Consider the following 21,030-nt stretch of genomic DNA (forward strand, 5'->3'; position numbering starts at 1 on the left):
ATGTTTTTTTTTCTGTAAAGGTTATTATGCTGTTGCTTATCTTTTAGAGCAGAGAGGAAGTTCTGAGTTCAGGTCGGATTAAGGTGACTGACCACCAGAGACTAGCATAGGGTGGCCAGTTGGACAGGCACACACTGACCTTGCAGAGGCACGTCTGTTGGCTGGTAGGTTTGGAAAATGGTTTGGGACGGTGTACGGATGGGAGGGAGGACAGGCCAGACAGCCCCAGTGCTATTCCTCTTGGAAGGGATGATCAGTACAGGGATTTCAGACCTGTCCAGTCCTTGTTGGTGCTTGGTTCCAGTTCTGTGTTTGGCCGGGATAAGGAGCCAATCCCTGGAAGGGACCGCATTGTTTACTTTGGCCGGTCTCTGCACTCTCTGTAAACGTTCTGTTAAATGTAACGTTTTATCTCACACTCTGTTGGATCACTTCTCCCAGAGGCGCATCACGGCACAATTATTTTCCAGTTACGCTGACAGCTCTTAAAGAATTCCACACAACATGAGATAAACGTTTGCCACAAATTAGATCAGTTATTGGAAATCATCTTAAATCACCCCCCCCCCCCTCCTACACACACACACACACACACACACACACGCACACGCACACGCACACGCACACGCACACGCACACGCACACACACGCACACATCTATAGAACCTCCTTCTAAACCTTCTAAATGATCTAATCAAATGAAAGTTGAAAATATATTTTTTTTTTCGATCAAGAAATTTGAACGATTATCCCGTTTTTTCGAGAAAAATCAAATCAGACATGCTGGAAGAATCTTTATATTCGATCTAACGGAATAATCGAACTAAATTATCTAATCGAAAAAAAAATGAAAAATTGTACCATGTATGGTCACCTTTAGACTTAAAGGAAATGTCAGGCATTCTATGCCACACCCAGATCTACTTACCTGGGGCTTCCTCCAGCCGACAAGGACTTGTCAAAGCTATGTTCCCAGTACATACATACATACACACACAGCCGTATTATTTGTACTACATGAGCACATGCTATATGGAGGAACAACAATGACCTGCTGAACATAAGATGTATTCACTGTAACCTTGGCAAAGCATTCAGAATGTCACTGATTGATACTGTTATTACAGGATCTGGGACTCCGTGTGAGACAACAATCTCTCAATGAGGCAGCAACAGTCAGACATCAATAATTTGTCTACGCAGAAATGTTAATGTTTTGTTGTTAAGGTTAACGTTTGTCTATGTTCTAAAATTGTAGCATGTACTGTAATGTATCATGTACAGTACTCCGCCAATGTGGAGTACTTCTTCTTTTTGCCTAAGCCATGTGCACCAAAAGCCATTCTGGGTACGGCTCGGCCGTACTTGGCGAAATAAACTTCTTATCTTCTCTTATATTAACTCAATTTACCCTTATACTACATAGATTTGGTAAGATTGGATGAAAAAGATTGGATCATTAGTGGCCACCATAAGTTTGATACACCACTAGTTTAGTCAGACACATCAAAATGCAGGAAGAGAGTGATTGGCTCTCAGCTGAAGCCACGCCTCTCAGCTGGTTCATAGCTCTTCATGGGAGAGGCAGGAGGAGGAAGAAGAGTGAATAGGGGAACATTTCGTTTTTTTTATGTTACAACCTCCTTTAAGAAAACACTTGAACCAGAGCCTGAAACATTTTACCCATTTTGGGAATTCACAGCTGTCTACACATTGAAACGTGACAGTCATTTTCTGAATTGCATTATAAAGTTATAAATAAGCATGTTCCACTCCAGAGACCTTCGCGTATGAGTGAGCTCTCCATAATCCGGGGATGAGTAAGGCATATTCTGATATCTGCATGCTTCCCGCTCTCCTGCCCTGCACATGTCGTTCCATGCTGGTGATGTCACTGAATGTCGCCATGTTTTGGGCAGCATAATCATGTATCACAATAAAGGACTTTATGCTGTATAAATGACCTCTCTCTGCCGTGGCTGCGGTCCAGGAACAATGGAATCATTGTGAATGGAGGTACGGTGTTGCCCATGTTCTATCCAGTAAGTTCTGAATGTTCTCTATGGGGGATCGCTGTATTATGCTTTCCCTGCAGCGATCCATCTATCACCCAGTGATGTCATCAGCATTGTACAGGAAATGGCCTGCCAAGTCCCAGACGCACCTCTGCTAAACGGCTCCAGATTTCTGCAAAGCCCACACAGGGCTAGGGTGTAGGGGAAATGTTTTTACAAGGGAGGCTGCAAATGGGATTAGAAGGCTGCACGTAGAAAGGGGTCTTCATATAGAAGTGGGTAGTGGGGCTTCTGCTTATGGGGGCTTTCTGCACATGGAATGGGGCCTACTGGTGTACAAAAGACCTGCTGCATGTGGAATAGGGCTGCTGTTCATGGAATGGGGCATTGTGCTTTACATGAAATGGGGCTTCTGCCGCTGTACATGGAGTGGGGGTTGCTGCACATGGAATCTGAGCTGATGGTGCACAAAGGCTGCTGCGGTACATTAAATGGGGGATGTTGTTGTAAATGGGGTCTGCTGTACATGGAATGAGGCTGCTGGTGCAGATGTGGTCTGCTGTACATGGAGTGGGGGTGCTGCAGCAGATGGGGTCTGCTGTACATGGAGTGGGGGTGCTGCAGCAGATGGGGTCTTCTGTGCATGGAGTGGGGGTGCTGCAGCAGATGGGGTCTGCTGTACATGGAGTGGGGGTGCTGCAGCAGATGGGGTCTGCTGTACATGGAGTGGGGGTGCTGCAGCAGATGGGGTCTGCTGTACATGGAGTGGGGGTGCTGCAGCAGATGGGGTCTGCTGTACATGGAGTGGGGGTGCTGCAGCTGATGGGGTCTGCTGTACATGGAGTGGGGGTGCTGCAGCAGATGGGGTCTGCTGTACATGAAATGTGGAATGTTGCTGTACATGGAATGAGGCTGCTGGTGCACATGGGGTCTGCTGTACTTGTAATGGGGGATGTTGTTGTACATGGAAAGAGGCTGCTGCTGTACATGGGGTCTGCTGTACATGGAATGGGGGTTGGTTCTCTACGTGGGCTTTGTTGTACATGGAATGAATAGGTGTAACCAGGAATAAGTGAGCAAATGTTTTCTTTACAGCACCATAAAGCAACAATCAAGCAAGAGAGGCAGCTGAAGACCTGGCTGCTCCAAGCTCCTCCTCTTCCCCTAACAAATCCCCCACCCTGTTATGGAGTACAAGCTGGCGGGGGCACATGGGGGCAGCGGTGTATCTGGGTAATATAGAGCCTATGGCAAACACTGAAATTGTGTGCCCCCCTACCCCAGTCAAAAACCCCTCTAAAAACAGCCCCCGTTCCTGCATACGTGTGTTATAGTTGCTGTGTTTTGGCTCGGGATATTGCTGAAGTTACTTTTTTCTTCTTATTCTTATCATTGTCCTCTTTTATAACACTAAGCCAAGTGAGCTCTACATACATAAATTCAGTAGCCATGTTCCCCATAACAGAATTAACAGGGGGCAGGCATGGCGGTGCAGCACAGGAGGAGACGTGGCGCCCATGTTGCTGTGCTGCCCATGGCATGAGCCATTCCTGCACCCCTCTAGATACGCCTCTGCATGGATGGGGGGGGGGGGGGGCTGATACAGTCCTGCGCACCATGTGCGTGCATCAAGACGTCAGTCTAGAGCTACATACCTACATTTATGATTTTTCAAGCGTTTTTTTTCCCCTCCCCAGTAATTGGTGATATTTTTCTTTTGTGTGTGTGTGCGACGAGTGATCGTTTCTGTGATTTCACAACGTGGGTTCGTGTGCGTGATTAGCGAATGGCGTTTTGCGACTCGCAGTGATTGAGACCGTCACGGCGGATTGGATCTTTAAGATCCCCAACTACTCTCGTGCTGAGAGCTGTAATCATTTGAACTCTTGTTCGCGCCCGTCGCATGTTCCCGCTGGTAGGAAGATGGATCGGGGAATGCGATCGCTCCCAGGGGGTCTAAGCCTTTAGTGCTTCTCCACAGATCAGTGCAGGTCACTGACGCAATCGATCACTCCAGTCATATTTCCTATTATTATTTATCAGTTCAGTAACGGCAAGAGAATGAATTGGATGTTATTTTAACTATAGTTCTGTTATAAGCTTTAAGTAGATGGATGCGATAATCTCAGCGCAAAGGACGCTAGTTGTATATAAAGCCAAAGTAATAACAAGAAAAGTGTATAATTCCACAGAGAGGTTAATACTTGTAAAATCCATAGCTCTTCCTAGTAAGTTTAGATGGCTGTATGGATACGCTGTGGTGGAATCTATTATAATCTGTTCACCTTTTATCTCTTTGCAGTGATCTGAGGTTCAACCGCATCCGGGAGATCAACTCTGATGCTCTACAGAACCTGCCCAATCTCCACACTCTGTAAGACAAGCATCTAGTTTCCCCTTATTTTTGTCTTTTAACTTTATTTTTTTAAGGGGAGGGGCAGTGTAAGTTTTTTTTATTATTATTATTTGTATTCATTATTTCTTTCTCTTGGGGGGGGGGGGGGGGATTCCTCCTATCCTCCTCATATCCTCCTCGGCAACTTATTGCTGCCTGCTTGCTCACTCCTACTTATTTGGAGCCACGCCCCCTTTACTTTTCGACAAGCTGGTGACCTAGTGATTGCTGTGTACCACACCCCCTGCCAACTGATGGACTGTTAGTCTGTAGGAAGGAGGTGTGGTTTGAGACTGACAGGGAGTAAACGGGCAGCCAAAGCTTTGAGGCGGACAGGAAGGTCTACAAATTGCAGCAGCATGCATTTTCCTTTTTTATTTATTTATTTTTTTTTCCTTTCAAAGGCTGAGTTATTTTTTTGCAGCCACTTTTATACATGACTAATTGAAACTTTGATTAGATGCATGAGAAATAGAGGCTTCCTGAACTTGAGCTGTAATGCTGGATACACACCATGCGTTTCCGCGTGGAATGCGTCCGTCGATACGCTACGATTCGATTATTTCCGAGCATTTCCGAACGCATTTCGATGATTTTTAGGTCGATTGCCATGTAAAGTATGGCAAATCGACCTAACGATCCATCGAAGCTTGAATCGGACATGTCGGAAATAATCGAATCGATGCGTATCGACGGACGCATCGAACGCGGAAACGCATGGTGTGTATCCAGCATTAGTCAGTGAGTAGAGCTTGGTTTAGCAACATACTAACAATGGGGAAGGAGATGACATGGGGCGGAGCTAAGGTTACTCTCAAACTCTGTTTGGCTAGGATTTGTTGATGTTTAAGGTGCTCATTAATGGTGCGATTTTTCAGGTACAATTTTATACTTGGATCAGATAAATCAGGTTGGATTGCATAAAAAAAAAATAAAAAAAAAATCATATTGGTAATTGTACCATTGATGTATGTGATCTATTAAGTTTCCTTCATAAAAGTGATTCTTATTAACAAAGTTTTTTTTCTTTAATCATACATATCAATCAGCACAGGTCTTATTGATCACGGGGTGATAGTAATGTTCCATTGTGCAATATCAGTGATTTCAAAGCATGTGCTCAGCTCACCATCACCAAGTACAACAGAGTCCCCGTTGCCCTCTGGAATTCAGGTAACCGGAAGTCTCAAGTAACTGGCATGCCCGAGGGATAATGGGGACTTGGGCTTTGGGGTGTTTGGAGCCTTTTAAATACTCACCGATCCTCAGACGACGTCTTGCAGCCTTCCGCTTGCTCCTAGCAGCTTCTGGTGCCAGCGCATGGCTCTCGGCGTGTCATGTGACGCGATGCGGGTCAGGTGACACGCCGACTTCCGTGCACGGGAAAAGCCACTAAGAGCAAGAGGAAGGCTGCAAGACGTCGCTGGAGGCTCGGTGAGACTTTGGGGGGGGGAGGTTTGTGCTTTTTCAGCCGGTTGCTCAAGCAACCGGCAAGGCGGTGTAATCCGATTTATCCATTAGCACCAGGCACTCGGCTGAGTGGAATCCACCAGACACTGACTCAGATGAAATGATCAAAGATTTATCCGTGACCTAACCGTGGTCACGGTAGAAATGAATCAACCTAATACACTTCAATGTCACAATACCCCTTCTAACCAATTCCAAGCTCTATTGCTCAGCAAAACCTTGGGGGAACTCGTGACAGTTCTTAAGATGGTACTGAAACAATTCACAATTTCGCTGGTTGGTCCTGAATAGGACGTTCAACTTGCTCACAGATCTATTAGGCTCTTTACTCTTTGTATGATAAAAGAGAATCGAGTGTTATCACACTTTGTATGATAACACTCAATTCACTTTACCTCCAAAACACCTCCCCTTGGGATAGGGCCTCCCAAAATAACAAACAAAATTTAAAATACAAATCAAATAATCAGAAAGGGCTAGAACAAAATAAAAGTAAATAAAATATAAAGTGACCGATGCACCCCTCTATACCATCAATATCACCCTCTTACAATTGCACTTTGACGTCAAGGCTGAAAACGCTCTAATTTAGAGTTGATGCAAAACTTGTACTTCAACTTAGTTGACTTTGTATTTGGATCAGGTATCATCTGGTTTCTCCTGCAGCACACTTTAGTATCACAAGATGCACTGTAACTCCTCCTTCACTTATCTTCTTCAATACTGTTTAGTTCTTTTTAAATCTCAAACGCTTGGTAATTCTGCAGAACACATCAACTGAAGAACTTGTAACTTAACTCCTGACTTGAAACGGACTTGACAGGAACAATGTCTCTTCATACACTAGAACTTAATGCAAAGCGGGGGCTGAGTCAGCTATGCGAGTACTTTAGGGAGGCTACTAATGTCTCTCAGCAGCAATAATCAGCAGTAACTTCTCTTAGCACAACGTCGCTGTGTGTGGAAAGTTTCTCACATTAACAGTCTCTAGTAACGCCAGTTTAAACACACTCTGTGGTTTGTAGTTGGCCCTCAAGCCTGTACTCATCTGTCTGTAGTCTCCAGCCTAGCTCGGGTCTGGGCAGGGTCTGCCACCTCCGGCCTCCGGTCACTGTCCAACCTGCTGCTGCTGTCCTCCCTGCTCTGCGCTGGTCACTTCTGTGGCCGCCGGGTCCCCTCTCACTCTCAGGGCGACTGCTATGGCCTGTCTCTCTCCAACTCCTTCCCGCTCTGCACTGCCAGCTCCTGGTCCAAGTCCCGTCCTCTCTCCTCACTCTCACAGGTGCGCTCTCTCTGTGTCAGCCAGTTACCTCCGGCTACACCCTGTTATCTCTGCCCCCCCCCCCCCCCCCCCCCCCGTGACTGCGCAATAGCTCTCTCACAGGCCGCGCGGGGCTTCTGGAAAGTTCCAGCAAGTTCCCTACTTTGCATACTCTGGTTGCTTAGCAACGGTCTATGCGGACGCTTACACTCCCTTCTCATGCGCCGTTTTAGTTCCACAAACCTGGCGTCTAGGGCTTAAAGACGCCATAAACATAAAAATACATTAGCACTTTGTAATCCTCTTTTGGGGGGTTACAGCGGCAAGCACATGCATCCAGTATCAGGCGATCCCCGCTGGTGCCGTATACTGGGGACTGTGCTGTAAAAGAATTATGGCTTACCAGCCAGAAACAACCCACTTTATAAGGGTGTGTAGAGAGCTTGAGCAATTTCAGAATGCTAGAATGACCCTCCAAGGCTCCAAACTGTGCATCAATCCTCCACGATGGAATCGGCAAGCAGTGTCTCAGGGTACGAACGTCAAAATGAAAAGGCACCGCCAGGCGATGATGTAAGATTGTGAAACCAAAGATGGGCGGCACCTTTTTAACCTTATTCCGTTGTTGCCCAACGCACATGCACAATTTGCTTCCAGGGTACCCATTACTTGGGCTCCGTATGTGTCTGTTTTTATACTCTTACCACGAGACACTGCTTGTTGATTCCATCGTGGAGGATTGATGCACAGTTTGGAGCCTTGGAGGGTCATTCTAGCATTCTGAAATTGCTCAAGCTCTATACACACCCTTATAAAGTGGGTTGTTTCTGGCTGGTAAGCCATAATTCTTTTACAGCACAGTCCTCAGGATACGGCACCAGCGGGGATCGCCTGATACTGGATGCATGTGCTTGCCGCTGTAATCCCCCCAAAAGAGGGTTACAAAGTGCTAATGTTGGTAAGCCTTAATTCCTCTATTTGATGATGGTGGGCAATGGAATAGCTGAAGATATTGCATGGTGGAACATTACTATGCTGAATCACCCCATGATCAATGACACCGGCATTGATTACACAGTATATGATGTATTCTGAACTTTGGACATTGTTCACTCTCAGCAGCAGTCACTTACTAAAACGCCTGCTGGCAGTGATTGTTCTTGTGGATCTTTGGGGGGCAGATGGGACACAAAGCCATGTTCTTTGCCTAATGAAATGCCTCTGTGTCCCCCAACCGCCCCCCCCGGCAGCGCTATAGCCCCTCCCCCTGAGTTTAGTGACAAGATTTGTCGCTAACTCTGAGGTAAACACAAGGGAGAGGGATTCCCTGTTCAAAACGCCCACCAGGGGTGTTCCTGCAGGGTTTCCTGAGCTGCCATTGGGTAACTCTCTCCACTGCCCGCGCCTCCTGTAGCTCCCCCGCCTCCCTGCACGCTATGAGAGGCAACACAGTCTCTCAGTACAGCGTTGTGACCCAGGGGTCATGCAAGTGAAAGTAGGCCATTGCGGCCCACGGGAGCGGCGGGGAGCGTCTCAGCCCTGCGGATCAGGTAGCCTACTCTAATTTTTTTTTTTTGAGCCCACCTCGCACTCTCTTTAACTATGCAATTAATTGTTATTATTAGTATTATTGTTATTATTAGAGTTGGGCCGAACCTCCGATTTTAGGTTCGTGAACCGGGTTCGCGAACTTTCGCGGAAGGTTCGGTTCGCGTTAAAGTTCGCGAACCGCAATAGACTTCAATGGGGATGCGAACTTTGAAAAAAAAAAAATTATGCTGGCCACAAAAGTGATGGAAAAGATGTTTCAAGGGGTCTAACACCTGGAGGGGGGCATGCCGGAGTGGGATACACGCCAAAAGTCCCCGGGAAAAATCTGGATTTGACGCAAAGCAGCGTTTTAAGGGCAGAAATCATATTGAATGCTAAATGACAGGCCTAAAGTGCTTTAAAACATCTTGCATGTGTATACATCAATCAGGTAGTGTAATTAAGGTACTGCTTCACACTGACACACCAAACTGTTCACTGAACAGAACAGGTATACAGTGGCGGGTTCACTGAACAGAACAGGTATACAGTGGCGGGTTCACTGAACAGAACAGGTATGCAGTGGCGGGTTCACTGAACAGAACAGGTATACAGTGGCGGGTTCACTGAACAGAACAGGTATGCAGTGGCGGGTTCACTGAACAGAACAGGTATACAGTTGGCGGGTTCACTGAACAGTACAGGTATGCAGTGGCAGGTTCACTGAACAGGTATGCAGTGGTGGGTTCACTGAACAGGTATGCAGTGGTGGGTTCACAGAACAGGTATGCAGTGGTGGGTTCACAGAACAGGTATGCAGTGGTGGGTTCACAGAACAGGTATGCAGTGGTGGGTTCACAGAACAGGTATGCAGTGGTGGGTTCACAGAACAGGTATGCAGTGGTGGGTTCACAGTACAGGTATGCAGTGGTGGGTTCACAGAACAGGTATGCAGCCAGGGACAAGCTAAGCCTAACTAATCTTTCCCTATGAGAGAGAGTGTGCAGCAGCTCGCCCTACTCTCACTAATGCAGGCACACGAGTGACCGTAATGGTCGCCGCTGCCTGCCTTTTAGTAGGGGGGGGGAGTGGCTCCAGGGGCTAGTGTAGCCTAATTGGCTACACTGGGCCTGCTGACTGTGATGTAGAGGGTCAAAGTTGACCCTCATGGTGCATTATGGAGCGAACCGAACTTCCGCAAAAGTTCGCCTGCGGGACGCGACCGCGAACCACGGAAGTTCGCATGGAACCGTTCGCAGGCGAACCGTTCGGCCCAACTCTAGTTATTATTATGCTTTTGATGACGGTTATTATTACTAATAGATAGATACTTTTTTTTTCCCCATCATCTTCGGTGGTGCTGTATAATTTTAATAATATTAGTACAGTTCAGTAGGGTCCCGGTTATCCAGAACCACCAGCACAAATCGCCAGCAGTACTCTGGGTGGTGAAGGCCAACTTCTTAGCCTGTTTGTGGGCTCAGCTGTGCTTATAGACTGGCTTCCATGGCTCCCCCAAGGCTAATATATGTTCAATGTATTCTACCATTTAAAGGACAACTGTAATGAGAGGGATGAGGAGGCTGCCATATTTATTTCCTTTTAAACAATACCAGTTGCCTGACAGCCCTGCTTAACCTCTGCCTCTAATACTTTTAGCCATAAACCCTAAACAAGCATGCAGCAGATCAGGTGTTTTTGATATTATTTTCAGATCTAACAAGATTAGCCGCATGCTTGTTTCTGGTGTTATTCTGACACTACTGCAGCCAAATAGATCAGCAGGGCTGCCAGGCAACTGGTATTGTTTAAAAGGAAATAAACATGACAGCCTCCATATCCCTCGTTACAGTTGTCCTAATGTCCTTTAATGCCGAGTTTATGGTATGTATATAGAGTGGGGTATTGTAATGTATATTAGCTAGGCCTACAGTATTTTTAACCTTGAGTTTCAACCTACCAGAAAGCACCCTCCTCAGTGCCAGATAGCCAAGACTTTACTGTACATCCTCCCTAATAATTCCTCCAGGTATCTGCGTCCATCAGCTGCATTCATGTCAGCAAGGACAAGGAGTTAAAGAGGTTTGGGAGGGGGGGACCCCACATCATTTTTGGGAGGATTTCCCACACTCTGAACATAAAAAAGTTCTATACATGTTGATACATTATCTGTCATTTTACTGCATTTAAATATAGACTTTACAAGGTCTTTTTGAAAGATTTTTTCCTCTTGTTCCCACTGTCCCACTTCACATACCCTGCAAATTTGCTGTTTTTAGCACATACGGGGGCTTTGCTATTAAAGAAACACTGAAGCCAGTTTAAAAACGGCTTTTTACCTTTTATTTATGTGAGGCATGTTTGCCCCTGTTAAAACGCCGCTATCCCGCGGCACAACAAGGGGTCTTTAACCCCCAAAAATCCCCTATGCAAAATCCACAACTTTCTCGGTCGTGGATTTTGCTGCTCATGGAGGCAGAGCTTTCGGCTGCAGCTCTGCCTCCATGCGCATCAATCAGCCGTGGATCTCTGCCTCTCCCCACCCCTCTCAGTGTAGGAAGACTGAGAGGGGCGGGGAGGGACAGCGATCCGCGCTGATAGACGCGTGTAGAGGCAGAGCTGCAGCTGAAAGCTCTGCCTCTAACGGAAGCACTCCCTGCAGTGTGCCCCAGGGGATTTAGGGGGCTAAAGACCCCTCGTTCTGCCACGGGATGGCGGCGTTTTAACAGGGGCAAACATGCCTCACATACATAAAAGGTAAAAAGCCGTTTTTAAACTGGCTTCAGTGTCTTCAGCATCTGGATGGTATTCAGACGGAGCCGGGGGATGGGGGGAAGCAGCACAATAATGACTCTCACTCATCGCTTTCTGCAGATTACTGAACAACAACCATATCAGGCAGCTCTCCCAGTCATTCCACAAGCTGGAGAATCTGAAACATCTGTGAGTCTCTATTCCTCCACTCTCTGCTTCACTTATCTTCCTGCTTCACTGTACACTCACCAGACATCAGTGTGCCCTGCTGCATGTATATACATAGCATGCTGGTTCTAGTGCCCACCACCTGCCTCTTCCACGTTGTCCAAATCCCCAACCGTCCCTCCCCCAGCTATCCATACTATGTCTGCAGCCCTCCCCACGCACTTTTCCCACTTCCTGACATGCCTCCTATGTCCACATTCCCAACTCCCTGTCATTCCTCCTATATCCACATTTCCCTCTCCCTGCCGTCACTCCTATGTCCATATTTCCCACTCCCTTCCATGCCTCCTATGCCCCCATTTCCCACTCACTGCCATCCCTCCTATGACCACATTTCCCACTCCCTGCCATGCCTCCTAAATCCACACTTCCCACTCCCTGCCCATCCCTCCTATGTCCACATTTCCCACTCCCTGCCATCCCTCCTATGTCCACATTTCCCACTCCCGGCTACCCCTCCTATGTCCACATTTCCCACTTCCTGCTATCCCTCCTATGTCCACATTTCCCACTCCCTGCCATCCATCCTATGTCCACATTTTTCACTCTGCCAAACCTTGTTTCCCTCCCTTTAGTGCCCAGCATCTCCTCTCTACCTCCTCCTCAGCACATCCTCTGTTGCAGTCACCCCCAGTTCCCTTGCTTGATGCCTAGTACATCTCATGCACAATTGCATCTCTTGTTTGGTGATCATTGGGAGTGGTTCTGACGAATTGTCCTGTCTATGTTGCTCGCAGATATCTGTACAAGAATGAGATTGGCAGCATACAGAAGAATGCGTTCCATGGCCTGCGCTCGCTGGAACAGCTGTGAGTATAGCGGGGAGCCAGCAGTGCGAGTCACACCAGGGGTCAGGGCTGTGTCACTGGCACTCTTATGTGTTCACGTCTGTTCCTCCAGAAACACCTCATTAAAATGCAAACTTTTCACATCAAACACAAAAGACATTAATGTGAATATTTTGCTTCTAGAAGCTTAGGAGCCTTCCTAGTCACAACAGAAACAATGCAGCAGAATACCCAAGCAGCTCATGGAGGTGACCCTGAACCAGTAAGAAAGTATAGGGCAGTGTTTCTCAGCTTTTTCGACCCAAGTACCCCCTATCGCAATTAAGTTCCAGCCAAGTACCCCCCTCAACGTGTGATAGATAGATAGATATAGATATATTTATATCTATCTATCTCCTATATAAGAAAACCCTACTGTCTCTGCGTCCCGTGTCCCTGTGAGTGTCCCATCCGCGCACTGCGCATGTGCAGGGGCGCAGAGACAGTGAGGGGGAGTGACGTAAGCCGCACGATCAAGGGGAGGGCAGAGGGGCGTGCGTGCGCGCGGTGTGCTCGGGTGGGCGCGCTTGGCTCAGGTGCGTGCGCATGCGCAATGAAGACCTAGCCATTCTTACACTGTTAATCGCAGGGTTTTCAAACTTGGAACCCTTGGTCACCGGGTGAATGAGATTAAGATTCAGGAAAGTAGGTGGAGCCTACAACAACCAATCAAAATTCATCTATTGATTTTCAAGCGGAATATTTAAACTGCTGCCATTCTTACACTGTTAATGGCAGAGGCTTCAAACTTGCTACAGTCGGTCAATGGGTGACTGGGGACCAAATTCACTAAAGGGGCGGAGCCACAAACAGCCAATCAGATTTCCTTATTGGATAAACTGCTTCATTCACGCATTTTCGATGCCAGGAACTCGAAAGCTCACAAACTTGGTCATTGAGTGACTGTGTGTCAAGGTTACAAAAAGTGGGCGGAGCCAAAAACACATTTCACTGCGAAAATGTAAACTGCAGCCATTCCTACACTGTTAATGGCAGGGTTCTCAAACTTTGCACAGTTGGTCACTGGGTGACTGGGATTAATATTCAGGAAAATGGGTGGCACCTACAACAGCCAATCAAAATTCACCTGTTGATGTTAACCTCCCTAGAGTTCAATTTCCCCAGGATTTCTGTGCAAAAAGTGATAAAATTTATTTTTAAAACTTTTTTTTTCCTGTAACTTGCTAAAATGTGTCAAGCAAGTGTCTAGTATACAGTGCAGGAGAGTGTTGATGTGTATGCACATTTATACTGTTCACAGCATGTTTTTATGGATGGATATATCTGTCAGTACCGCTAGGGAGGTTAAAGGGGAATATTTAAATTGCTGCCATTCTTACACTGTTAATAGCAGATGCCTCAAACCTGGTACAGTCGATCACTGGGTGACTGGGGTTCAAATTCAGAAAGGGGGGGAGCCGCAAGCAGCCAATCAGATTTGTTTAATTTCAGTGGGAATGTACAAATTATTGATACCCTAAAGGACCCCAAAGCTCATAAACTTGGTAATTGAGTCACTGTATGTCAAGGAAAAGTGGGCAGTGCCAACAAGTAAATTTTTTACATGGCAGGGTTCCCAAACTTGACACAGTTGGCCACTGTGCCATTAACGGTCCACTCCCCCCCCCCCCCACCTTGGGCTCCCCGTCAGCGCTTCTCCCTCCGACACTCATTAATAGCAGCAGTGACGGCAGCATGGTAAAAGGAATGCGGAATTACTACCGCATTCCACGCCGGAGGTCCGATCTTTTCTGAGCCTGACGCTACTTCCTGGTAAACAGGAAGTAGCGTCATCGCTGACAGAGAAGGACCTCCGTCGTGGAACACAGAAGTAAGTCCGCGTTCCTTTTACCATACTGCCGTCACTGCTGCTATTGAGTGTCAGAGGGGGAAGCGCTGACGGGGGAGCCCAAGGTGAGGGGGGGGGGGGGAGTGGACTCCTTCCCCCGCCGCTATGTGTGGGCATGCTCCTCCGTTTTGCGCTGCGTATCCCCGTCTGTGGTCTCGGGGTACATGAACCGTGTGTTGAGAAACATTAGTATAGGGGACTAAAAGACCAAAAAGCCCTCCTACTAAAAAGCTACGTGGAGGGTAATTTATCTATTTTAAAGCAAACCTGAAGCAATTTTTTTTTTTTTTTGAGACAATGAATTGTATGTGCAGTACGGACAAGGAATAGAACATTAGTAGCAAAGACAAGAGTTTTGTATTTTTATTTTCAGTTATATAGCTTTTTTTTTTTATAATATTGGATTATCATGTAACAGTTGCAGTTTTAAAACCACACTCTGTCTTTTAAACTTTAAAACAAAAGGACTTTGAACTTTCCTGCAGTAAAAACTTATGTCAAGCTGTCTCTCACTGTTTCTTGGCTGGTTAAATGACCACTATAGCAAGAGGGATATGGAGGTTGCCATATTTATTTCCTTCTAAGCAATACCAGTTGCCTGGCTGTCCTGCTGATCCTCTGCCTCTAATACTTCCCACCATAGACCCTGAACAAGCATGCAGCATATCAGGTGTTTGACATTATTGCCAGATCTGCCAAGAATAGCCGCATGCTTGTGTCTGGTGTGATTCAGACATTACAAATATGGCAGCCATCCTATTCTACTCACTTCAGTTCTTTACGTGCTTCAGAAAACAGGGCTGTATTCCACCCAGTGGATTGAAGAGCTCAGAGAAGCTCTGTTGCATAGATATGACTGATGTTTTTTCAACTCTTCCTGTACTGGAAAACAATAGGAAACTCTTTTCTTTGGTACTAACGTTCTATTTCTTAGCTGTGCTACACATACAATTCATATCTCATAGGCTTGTTTTTGCTTCAGGTTTACTTTAAAACAGAAGGTATTTGACAGGCCCTGCTATCAACATTACGATCAATCTCACCAAGAACCAACATTGCAGTTCTGTGTTTTCATCATGATGTTGGGATCGTAATGTTGACCGCAAACATGGGCCTGTGGTGATTATTGAAGGGGTACCTGTTCGCTGGTGCTCCTCCTTCTGTATCCTATGTCTTTCTCCATTGCCAATCGGGGTGCCTGTACCCCGTGACCCCACCACAGCTGCGTGACCTTAGTACATGCGGCGGGGCCGCGAGGCAGCTGCATGACGTCAGTACATGGGCTTGGCCATGGGGCAGCTGTGTGACGTCAGTACATGTGCGGGGCAATGGGGCAGCTACATGACACCAGTACATGCGGCGGGGCCACGGAGCAGCTATGTAATAGTACAGGAGGCGGGGCCACGGGGCAGCTGTGTGATGTCAGTACATGCGGCGGGGCCACAGGGCAGCTGCGTGATGGCAGTTCATGCGTTGGGGCCACGGGGCAGCCACAAGATGTCAGTACATGCGGCGGGGCCATGGGGCAGCTACGTGACATTAGTACATGCGGCGGGGCTACGGGGCAGCTGCGTGACATCAGTACATATGGTGGGGCTACGGGGCAGCTGTGTGACGTCAGTACAGATGGTGTGGGGCCACCGGGAAGCTGTGTGACATCCGTACATGCGGCTGGGCCACAGGGCAGCTGCGTGACATCAGTATATACGGTGGGGCCATGGGGCAGATGCGTGATGTCAGTACATGCGGCAGGGCCATGGGGCTGCTGCATGACATCAGTACATGGGCGGGGCTATGAGGCAGCTGCATGACATCAGCATATGCGGCGGGGTCACGGGGCAGCTGTGTGACTTCAGTACGAGGTTCAGGTGCCCCCATTGGCAATGTAGAAAGACACAGGACAGAGGAGGAGGCATGCCAGCAAACAGGTGCAATACTCACCATAGCGGGGGGTATACATTGATGGGGGAAACCTGCGGGGCCTGCCAGGCAGAGTCCGCTCCATAGATGTCCTATAGATGAGTCTGCACCACAGGCTCGGGAACACATTGTACATTGGAGGCAGACTGGCGGGGAAAATCTACTGCCGTGCACCCTTTCCAACAAGATCTTCCCAGCATGCCGGAAATCTATCACAATGGGAATCGGGTGGCCGCGCTGCTAGATCGGGTGTCTTTACATACCTACTCTCCTGTTTACTGTCCCAACTGTATTGTTTACATTATAAAACCATTGTTGGCTGTGACACTGCACAGAGCTAGCCTGTAATCTCTTGTACACCTACCTCACTTTGTATATACACACTTTCTCCCGACATGCACGCACCCAACGGGCACCAATCTGCCTTGTTATATAACTCAGTACGGTGTATTTCATTACACCTCAGTTCTCTTAAAGTAGACCTGAACTCAGAACTTCCTCTCTGCTCTAAAAGATAAGCAACAGCATAATAACCTTTAAAGAAAAACATTTCTTTGTTACAGCTGATACAAACCCTACAATAATTCTGCAGTGTGTCTACTTCCTTCTTTCATGCAAGAAGGTTGAGGGTGAATATATGCACCCTATGGAAAGAAACACAGAGACAACGGGAGCCCAGATGGTGCAGTACGTACGTCACAGGGATTAATGAATAAATTAAATGGTGTTGAAATAATACTCACAAAGGCGAGTTGCAGAAGGACAACCGACCACTGCAGGCAGCTGGAGATGCACAAACCCGACTCCACTCTGGGTACCAGGAGACCTGGCGACGTTCGCTCTCTTGAAAAAACTCTTACACACTGGCTAACTGGGTAGTGTCAGAGACCACCAGTGGTCAGGTGTAGGCGCACCCCACGGATAGGGTGAGACACAGTAAAAAGAGGCGCCCAAGGTGAATAAAAAGCAACTAAAATATAAATAAATGGAGGTGGCTTACCTCAATGATGAAACAACCATATAGGAATGGATATTTATTAGTAAAAAAAGCACAGGCAATGCGTTTTGTGGGAACTCGCCCACTTCTTTAGGCCAAATAAAGTGCCACTAAATGCCGGTGGCCGGATTCAAGGCGTCTTGAATCCGGCAACCGGCATTTAGTTGCACTTTATTTGGCCTGAGGTAGTGGGTGAGTTCCCACGAAACACGTTGCTTGTGCTTTTTTTCCCCCGGTGCTATGATGCAGCTGAGAGATCAAATTACACTTGTGATTACTTGAAGAGGAGGGGGAATTGGACAGGCTAAAAACACACAGGGTGCATTTCTCTCTGTTTTCCTTGTGTCCTGTGCAAGACTTCAGGCCCACTTTAATAATTCCAGGCTCAATATCCTCATCCATCTCTGTACTACTTTATACTCCTTCTATCTCTTCATATACCTCCTGCTTCCCTGCACCTTAATATATTATTATTATTATTATTATCATATCATACCTCTCTGTCCCTCTTTATATTGTTTCCCTCCTATCCAGGTATCTCCACTTTAACCACCTAGAGACGTTGGACGTCGAGACCTTCAGCCACCTTCCGAAGCTGGAGAGATTGTAAGTGGCCACCTCAGCACCCCTTTAAATACTTGTATAGTGTTGGCAGCCATGTTGATGGCTCTGTGTTTTCCGCAGATTCCTGCACAATAACCGGATCTCCAGGATCCACCCCGGAACCTTCACCCAGCTGCCGGCTCTGACCCGACTGTAAGCTGATTACTTTGCTTTTCTGTCTGCTCCCGTCTCCTTGTGTATCTTCCAATATATTGTGCATGGTTTGGGAGTATTCTGGCACTAAAAACATTTTCCTTTTTTTAATTTAAACCATTTGAAATATAAAAATGCAGGTAATCCTACTGCACTTCCACCTAGTAAAGAGTGTATCAGAGAGCTCCCTCTGCTGGTAGAGAGTATCAGTGAGCTTCCTCTGCTGGTAGAGAGTATCAGTGAGCTTCCTCTGCTGGTAGAGAGCGTATCAGAGAGATTCCTCTGCTGGTAGAGAGTATCAGTGAGCTTCCTCTGCTGGTAGAGAGTATCAGTGAGCTTCCTCTGCTGGTAGAGAGTATCAGTGAGCTCCCTCTGCTGGTAGAGAGCGTATCAGAGAGATTCCTCTGCTGGTAGAGAGTATCAGTGAGCTTCCTCTGCTGGTAGAGAGTGTATCAGAGAGCTTCCTCTGCTGGTAGAGAGTGTATCAGAGAGCTTCCTCTGCTGGTAGAGAGTATCAGTGAGCTCCCTCTGCTGGTAGAGAGTGTATCAGAGAGCTTCCTCTGCTGGTAGAGAGTGTATCAGAGAGCTCCCTCTGCTGGTAGAGAGTGTATCAGAGAGCTTCCCCTGCTGGTAGAGAGTATAAGAGAGCTCCATCTGCTGGTAGAGAGTGTATCAGAGAGCTCCCTCTGCTGGTAGCAAGAATCAGAGAGCTCCCTCTGCTGGTAGAGACTATCAGTGAGCTTCCTCTGCTGTTAGAGAGTGCATCAGACAGCTCCCTCTGCTGGCAGAGAGTGTACCAGAGCGCTCCCTATGCTAGCAGAGACTGTATCAGAGAGCATCCTCTGCTGGTAGAGAGGATATCCGAGAGCTCCCTCTGCTGGTAAAAAGTGTATCAGAGAGCTCCCTCTGCTGGTAGAGTGTGTATCAGAGAGCTTCCTCTGCTAGCAGAGAGTGTATTAGAGAGCTCCCTCGGCTGGTAGAGAGCATCAGTGAGCTTCCTCTGCTGGCATAGAGTGTATCAGAGAGCTCCCTCTGCTGGCAGAGAGTGTACCAGAGAGCTTCCTCTGCTGGTAGAGAGTGTACCAGAGAGCTTCCTCTGCTGATAGGATATCCGAGAGCTCCCTCTGCTGGTAGAGAGTGTATCAGAGAGCTCCCTCTGCTGGCAGAGAGTGTATTAGAGAGCTCCCTCTGCTGGCAGAGAGTGTATCAGAGAGCTCCCTCTGCTGGCAGAGAGTGTATCAGAGAGCTCCCTCTGCTGGCAGAGAGTGTATCAGAGAGCTCCCTCTGCTGGCAGAGAGTGTATCAGAGAGCTCCCTCTGCTGGCAGAGAGTGTATCAGAGAGCTCCCTCTGCTGGCAGAGAGTGTATCAGAGAGCTCCCTCTGCTGGCAGAGAGTGTATCAGAGAGCTCCCTCTGCTGGCAGAGAGTGTATCAGAGAGCTCCCTCTGCTGGCAGAGAGTGTATCAGAGAGCTCCCTCTGCTGGCAGAGAGTGTATCTGAGAGCTCCCTCTGCTGGCAGAGAGTGTATCGGAAAGCTCCCTCTGCTGGTAGAAAGTGTACCAGAGAGCTTCCTCTGCTAGCAGAGTGTATCAGAGAGCGCCATCTGCTGGTAGAGAGTGTATCAGAGAGCTTCCTCTGCTGGTAGAGAGTGTATCAGACCGCTCCCTCTGCTGGTAGAGAGGGTATCAGAGAGCAGCTCCCTCTGTTGGTAGAGAGTGTATCAGAGAGCTCCCTCTGCTGGTAGAGAGTATCAAAGAGCTCCCTTTACCAGCACAGAAAGTTCTTTGATACCTTTTCTACCAGCAAAGGGAGCTTTTTCATACTCTCTACCAGCAGAGGGAGCTCTCTAATACCTTCTCTATCAGCAGAGAGAGCTCTCTGATACACTTTCTACCAGCAGAGATGGTATCAGAGAGCCCCCTCTGCTGGTAGAGGGTATCAGAGAGCTCCCTCTGCTGGCAGAGAGTGTATCAGAGAGCTCCCTCTGCTGGCAGAGAGTGTATCAGAGAGCTCCCTCTGCTGGCAGAAAGTGTATCAGAGAGCTCCCTCTGCTGGCAGAGAGTGTATCAGAGAGCTCCCTCTGCTGGCAGAGAGTGTATCAGAGAGCTCCCTCTGCTGGCAGAGAGTGTATCAGAGAGCTCCCTCTGCTGGCAGAGAGTGTATCAGAGAGCTCCTTCTGCTGGCAGAGAGTGTATCAGAGAGCTCCCTCTGCTGGTAGAGAGTGTATCAGAGAGCTCCCTCTGCTGGTAGAGAGTGTATCAGAGAGCTCCCTCTGCTGGTAGAGAGTGTATCAGAGAGCTCCCTCTGCTGGTAGAGAGTGTATCAGAGAGCTCCCTCTGCTGGTAGAGAGTGTATCAGAGAGCTCCCTCTGCTGGTAGAGAGTGTATCAGAGAGCTCCCTCTGCTGGTAGAGAGTGTATCAGAGAGCTCCCTCTGCTGGTAGAGAGTGAATCAGAGAGCTCCCTCTGCTGGTAGAAAGTGTACCAGAGAGCTCCCTCTGCTGGTAGAGAGCGTATCAGAGAGCTCCCTCTGCTGGTAGAGAGTGTATCGGAGAGCTCCCTCTGCTGGTAGAAAGTGTACCAGAGAGCTCCCTCTGCTGGTAGAGAGTGCATCAGAGAGCTTCCTCTGCTGGTAGAGAGTGCATCAAAGAGCTTCCTCTGCTGGTAGAGAGTGTATCGGACAGCTCCCTCTGCTGGTAAAGAGTGTATCAGAGAGCTCCCTCTGCTGGTAGAGAGTGTATCAGAGAGCTCCCTCTGCTGGTAGAAAGTGTATCAGAGAGCTCCCTCTGCTGGCAGAGAGTGTATCGGAGAGCTCCCTCTGCTGGCAGAGAGTGTATCGGAGAGCTCCCTCTGCTGGCAGAGAGTGTATCGGAGAGCTCCCTCTGCTGGTAGAAAGTGTACCAGAGAGCTCCCTCTGCTGGTAGGGAGTGTATCAGAGAGCTTCCTCTGCTGGTAGGGAGTGTATCAGAGAGCTTCCTCTGCTGGTAGAGAGTGTATCAAAGAGCTTCCTCTGCTGGTAGAGAGTGTATCA

At 47.9% G+C, this 21,030-nt stretch overlaps 1 protein-coding gene across 2 annotated transcripts in view; it reads left to right on the top strand.

Moving 5' to 3' along the window:
• LOC137542140 (peroxidasin-like) overlaps positions 1–21,030 on the top strand; it is an 81,611-nt gene that overhangs the window by 7,197 nt on the left and 53,384 nt on the right. Inside the window, exons 2-6 of one of the 2 annotated variants that reach the window (XM_068263831.1) lie at positions 4,318–4,389; positions 11,546–11,614; positions 12,391–12,462; positions 17,781–17,852; positions 17,931–18,002. In XM_068263831.1, coding sequence (XP_068119932.1) covers positions 4,318–4,389; positions 11,546–11,614; positions 12,391–12,462; positions 17,781–17,852; positions 17,931–18,002 — 357 coding nt within the window. The remainder of the gene's footprint in view (positions 1–4,317; positions 4,390–11,545; positions 11,615–12,390; positions 12,463–17,780; positions 17,853–17,930; positions 18,003–21,030) is intronic. The other variant, XM_068263832.1, reaches the window with a different exon arrangement.

The sequence above is a fragment of the Hyperolius riggenbachi genome, chromosome 12 (genome assembly GCF_040937935.1).
Source record: "Hyperolius riggenbachi isolate aHypRig1 chromosome 12, aHypRig1.pri, whole genome shotgun sequence".
Taxonomy (NCBI): Eukaryota; Metazoa; Chordata; class Amphibia; order Anura; family Hyperoliidae; genus Hyperolius; species Hyperolius riggenbachi.